At 45.1% G+C, this 6,252-nt stretch overlaps 1 protein-coding gene across 1 annotated transcript; it reads right to left on the reverse strand.

Annotated features, from left to right (window-relative positions):
* Positions 1–422: 422 nt before the first annotated feature.
* Positions 423–923, reverse strand: LOC119280175. Its single transcript, XM_037561122.1, has one exon. The coding sequence runs from the start codon at positions 795–797 to the stop codon at positions 423–425; it is 375 nt and encodes a 124-aa protein (XP_037417019.1). The 5' UTR covers positions 798–923.
* Positions 924–6,252: the final 5,329 nt, after the last annotated feature.

The raw sequence follows: 6,252 nt of genomic DNA on the forward strand, positions 1-6,252 counted from the left end.
TCTCATTATTCGTTATTTCCGGGTCTTTTCGTTGCATTCACTTACAACAAGAAACAACCACCAGCGTTTGGTGCAGCACTTGCATTTTGGTGCATTCTTCTTCCTTTCCTTGGTCTTTCGTTCCGTCATATTCCAAATAACTTATCTAATTACAACGTATTAACCGCTAATGCACCTTTTTTTTATCAAATCTCAGGGACATGGTCTAATCATGAGGGTAGTATTTTATCATGGTGTTGGATCCCCAGTTTTTATGGATTCCTTTTTTGTTACCGGGGTCGACCCCAAAGCCATAATGTCTCAAAACGAAGAGGCTATAGAGAAACTTTGATTTTTTCCTTTGTCTCGAACTTCGTGAAGAACTCCATTCTATCTCTCCAACAAAAAAGTTGGGCTGCGCCCCAGTTGTACACTCCCTTCGTTCAGAGAACCCTTGTTGATTCTGAACTTCGTTCGCAAAGTAAGCGTCCTTTTAACGGGCCAGTCCTTTTTATTGCGCCGCTTGACCCTGTTTTGAAAATGAGCTTTGCTCTTCTGGGCGCTGGGCGCTCCCGTGGTTCGCGAGAAGGAAAAAGGACTAATCTTTTGTTACATCTGGCACGAGATGAAAAAGAGAGAGCTTCGTCTATCGATGAACAGCAGATTGACGGAGCTCTTGGCATTGCTTTGTTTTTCTCTCTTTTCCTATCAGCGAGTTCCGATCCTTTTGTTCGAAATTTCTTCGTTCGTACCGAACCGCTTGCAGAATCAAATCCAGTTCCACAAGATCCTATATCAGCTATACATCCTCCTTGCATTTATGCCGGAGATGTCGCCAGTGCTATGGGCTTTGGGTTATGTAGATCAAAAATGATGAATGGGATTGTGGCACTCCACTCGCCGCCAATGCGGAAGGATGCCGCCGAAAAGAATGGAACGCTGCTTCGCTCTGTTGGATGCGTCGGATCCCATATAAGAAGCTCGCTCTTTACCCGATCATTCAAACATTTTGTGGGCGGCGCGCCTGCTCTATTGTTGCGTAGCAATAGAAGCCTGCTCATGCAGCTTCGGCGGCGCTTTTTCGCCTTCTCTTCGCTCTGGGCAGGAGCGCTAATGGACACGGGGAGGGAGCAGGCGAAGCGTGTCGTTCGTAATGGAAAGAAAGACACCACTACTTCGCCTCTTTGTTGGACCGCCGGCGCGAACACGGTGGTCTCTGACCAGGACCAGGAACCAATTCGAATTTGGATCTTGACATGTCGGTTGTTTTTAACCGTAGGCATCTCGCCAGGAAGTTGGTGGGCTCATCATGAATTAGGTCGGGGTGGCTGGTGGTTTCGGGATCCCGTAGAAAATGCGTCTTTTATGCCTCGGGTATTAGCCACAGCTCGTATTCATTCAGTAATTCTACCCCTTCTTCATTCTTGGACCTCGCTTCTGAATATTTTGACTCTTCCATGCTGTGTCTTAGGAACCTTTTCAATACGGTCCGGATTGCTAGCTCCCGTTCATAGTTCCGCTACAGACGATACACGAGGAAGATTTTTATGGCGGTTCTTCCTTCTAATTACAGGCATATCTATGACTCTTTTTTACCAGATGAAGCCGGAGGCATCGGTCCGTAGAACCTATAAAAAAGAGATGGTTGTGGCGCGAAGTACTCTTGTGCACCTACGTCACTCAGCTCGCGCGCAACCCCGCCCCGTTATGTTATGTTATGGAAGAATTTAGCTTCTTGCTGGGCTGGTTATTCAGAGCCAGCAACTGGCTGCCGGATTTCGTCCCGTCCGTAGCGCTTCGGAAGTCACTCTGGCGTGGCGCTGCTGGATACTTCTGATCAATAGGAATAGGAGGAAAAAAAAGCTTATGATGAGCATCTATTGGAGTCGATCATTTCCAAGATCTAATTCTAGTTTCTTATTATGTAGTGGAAACGCCTCACAATCTTCAGTTTTACGCTTACGCTTAAGGGAAGAAATGTTCTTGGTGGATGCAGGCCCTGGTACCCCCAAAATTTGTATGCAAGATGAGCTTACAGGACTGCCAATCAAGCGAGCCACCAGGTTTGAGAATAAGGTGGGATCCAAGAATGTAGTGGCTGGTGAATCACTGATCAAAAAGCGGATTTTTAAGAGATTCTTCATCGATCTAGTGGCCGGTGAATCACTGATCAAAGAGCGAGCAGCCGCCAGGTTTAATGATTTTGTGGGATCCCTGGATGTAGCGGCTGGCGAACCGCTTCTTCTTCCACAAAGATTCAGACAAAACCGAGCTTGGATAGAACTGAAGAAGATTTGGCGAACGAAGAAAAAGGTCAAAGGGTTTATTATAAAAAAAATCAAAGGAGGTTATTCAGTAGCCATCGCGGGTTTCACTACTTTTCTTCCATTCAAAAAAGCTCTTCTAAAAAAAGGATAGCGAATGATCGATTCACCATTGATAGCATTAACCCTAAAAGGAGGGATATTGTGATAATAGCGGCAGATCAAAGAAGAACTTGATGAAAAGATAGAAAAAAATTATGAAAAATCCGAAGCCCACCTTAATCCATTTTGTTGAGGATCTTGCACTTATTCCGGCCCTATATTTACATAGCCAAGAAAGGCTCTGGCGATCATGCGTGACTGGCGGAGCGCCTATCGCCCTGGCACGGCACTCTAAAATGCATGTTGGGTTGGGCCAGCAAGAAGACTTCGACTAGGGAGACGAAGAATGGAATTGAAGAAGGCAGCATAGTCTAAGATAACAGAATGGAACACCAACCAACAAGTAAGTGGTGGATTTGGATGGAGTCTCGCAGAAGAAGAGTATGCGCGCTAGTGCGCCCCAAGACGTCAGTCCTTTTTCTGCTTGCTGGCCAAGGTCAGTTTACTGAATCCCCCTTCCAAACACCAACCCAATCTCCATTCCTTGATGAGAAATGAGCAAGACCATATGTTTATCAAAAATATAGCCCCTATATAAACCTAGCCCTTACTACCCGAACTTCTTACCTTCAAATAGGACTAACTGCCCGAACCCGCTTGCTTATCTTCATCGATCTAATTAAGTTAAGCAGTGGTTATTTTTTTTAAGTGACTAGAACTTCTATCAACTACTATTCTAGCACCCAGCTGTGCCATGTGTTTATTCTATTCTATTCTATTCTTCAGGTATTCCTTTGAATAACTCATCTTTTCAGGTAAGACAATTTGAAGATCTTCTTAGTCAGCCTATCTGTATTCTTATCCTCTAGTGCGGATCCAATCAGATTTTATAAAGCCAAGGCCTGACATCCATTGTGGGGATCATCTTTTATCGGGAGACATGGCCTGGTGGTTTCTGATCGAGATTCCTAATCAATAGGGAGAAGAGCTCTTCGCATGATCTGGTCCTACCTTTTGTCTACGCTATTTTTTTGTCCCTTCTCAGCTGCTGTCCTTACTCCGGATAAATTGGAACACATTGATTCCGTTCGTTCCTGCCCTTCGCTTCAGGCCATAGTGCTTCTGAATTATTTCTATACCCCTTTGATGATGCAGCCTCTGACTCTCGTGGCTAAACTCCTACTTGATTAGTTAGAACTTCTCTGTCTCAACTCGTGGACCTATCTATCTTCTTATTTTTAAGAGATAGGGGTTTGCTATTCTCACGGATTGCTCATATTTATTTACCCCATTGAATAGTTTTTGCCTTGTTTCAGCCCTTCCTTCATCTGAACCTTCCAAGTACTAATCTATCTTTATGGGGAAGACCCTTCATCTGACCTCCGGGCTACCCTGTCAATTGTAAAAAGTAGTTGAGTCGTGTCTCGCAGGAGCAAAAAGAGTGAAATGAGGACGTAAGCCCCCTAGGTCTTCCTCTTCCTTCTAAACTAATTGCTTTCGCTTGACTCTTCCAGTCAAAAAGTATACTGAGTGGTTGAAGGAAAGCGAAAAGGAATGGCTTTTTCATGTACCAGATCCGGTGAGCCAGACATCAAGCAAAAATGGACATACAATCAAAGAGTAAGGAGCAGTTATTTGCAATGACGGGTGGATTGGTCAGAGCTGCAAGGAGAGACTCAGTTATGGCGCGATAAAGAGCTTGCTTCAATGCTCGGATTCAGGTAGAAAGTAAGAGCAGTAGCATATTCATAGGAGAGCTTTGTACTTGAAATTAGTAGTCCCGGTAGTTGGAAAAAAGCTCTGAATACAGATTCAAAGCATCAAGATAGGTAGTCCTATCATTAGTTGGCCAGTCATAGCAATTTAAGTAGAAAGCTTGCTTTGGGATCAGATCATTCAACTAAAGCTGTCAGGCCGGGTAGGCTTTGAGGAACATTGGGGGTTCCTTATGTTGTGACTAAGCAGATATGTCTATTGTGCCCGGCAAAAACAGATTTGCAAGGAGTTTGCCAAAGGCTTTCTCATTCGGAAAAAAACAATTTCAAGTATATTTCCCTTCTCCATTCTCTGCTCGGATGATTGCCGCTTGTGTGAATTTCATTGCTGTGGGTCCCGTGTGTGCTCGAATAAGATTGTTTTAGGATTCTATTTAGTTGAATTTCTTGACTCCGCGGTGCTGGTTATCGAGTTTATGGCGCCGCCGACCATCCAAAAAGTCAAAGATGGCGTCGGCATATACTTATTATGCTCTCTTCTAATAGTGGTCCCTTGGTATTCAGGTTGTAAAATCCTGATAGGAAAGTCGACTGTTATACCTTGTTTTTGTAATGACCTATCTTCTTTAAAAAGCCGAAAGATAAGGATTTCGCAAAACTTTTGCGTTCCTTTTTCTTTGAAAAGAAAACCTTACCATTTTTGGGCCGCTGTTACCATTTCCATTTCCTGAACCTAAACCTAACTAATACTTACTTGTTTCCATTTCCTCATCTGGTGATAGATCCTCATCTTCTTCTGGCTCAAATCCCTTTTTCATATCCAGGGCAGGCTTTAGGTACGCTTTAGTTTGAAATCATTAAAGATATGCTCGACCTCGTTTATGTCCATGGTATCATCGTACGTACCTTCTACTATCAACCAGATGAGATAGGGCTTTGAAAGGTCAGAGTCAGTCTCCTCTTTTTCTTTTAGGTCGTTTAGCAGTTCCCCAACCAGCTTTCTCCCCGAGAAAGCCTTCCTGAGATTCAAAGAAAAAGGTTTGAAGGTTGATCTCTGGGATCAGTGATAGTTCGGAACCAGCAAAGGGAGGCTGAAAAGCCGTAGTGCTAACGCACGCCCTGTAGTTTTGAAGCTAAAAAGACAGCAGCGAGCTCCGCGTCGAAAAGCGAAGCGAGCCGCGCTAGCGCGCTACTCTTCCTTTATGAGTGAGACTCTATCCAGATCTACTGATCTAAGAACTCCGCGAGCGAACTGAGCGAGCCATGAGGCGCCTATCGGCAAGGCTTGGAAAAGCCTTAAGTTTAGGCTCCCTTCCTTCACTGAACTGATTCACCCGGGTCCAAACCTGCTGAGCTAGCTAATTTTTCCTTTACGAGATCTCGGCTCTTCGGAATGATTGGAGAGAGCCCCGCCTCCTCTTGGTTGGTGCCGGGCCCGAGAGTGATGGGACTACTTCCTTAAAGAGCCTTTTGTTCGGGCCGGCAGGAGGGGCCCTGATCTATCAATTGAGGGAGCAAAAAACAGGCTTTGCTCCCCCTTTTTTAAATGAAGAAAGAAAGAAGGGTCGAAGTTTAGACCGCTCACAGTAGTTCTACCCATAGAAAAGATCATGAAAGAGGCGATCAGAATGGTACCCGAATCCATTTACGATCCCGAGTTTCCAGACACATCGCACTTCCGCTCGGGTCGAGGCTGCCACTCGACCCTCAGACGGATCAAAGAAGAGTGGGGAACCTCTCGCTGGTTTTTGGAATTCGACATCAGGAAGTGTTTTCACACCATCGACCGACATCGATTCATCTCAATCTTGAAGGAAGAGATCGACGATTCCAAGTTCTTTTACCCCACTCAGAAAAAGTTTTCCGCCGGACGACTCGTAGGGGGTGAGAAGGGCCCTGACTCCATCCCAAACAGTGTACTACTATCGGCCCTACCAGGCAATATCTACCTACACAAGCTCGATCAGGAGATAGGGAGGATCTGGCAGAAGCACGAAATTCCTCTTGTAGTGAAAATAAGATCGGTTCTATTAAGAATAGGTCGTCGTATTGATGACCAAGAAAAGTATGGAAAAGAAGCAAGCTTCAACGCTCCCCAAGACAACAGAGCCCTCATAGTGGGGAGGGTAAAGAGCATCCAACGCAAAGCGACCTTTCATTCCCTTGTTTCGTCGTGGCACACCCCCCCCCCA

This window comes from Triticum dicoccoides, chromosome 3B (genome assembly GCF_002162155.2).
Source record: "Triticum dicoccoides isolate Atlit2015 ecotype Zavitan chromosome 3B, WEW_v2.0, whole genome shotgun sequence".
Lineage (NCBI taxonomy): Eukaryota > Viridiplantae > Streptophyta > Magnoliopsida > Poales > Poaceae > Triticum > Triticum dicoccoides.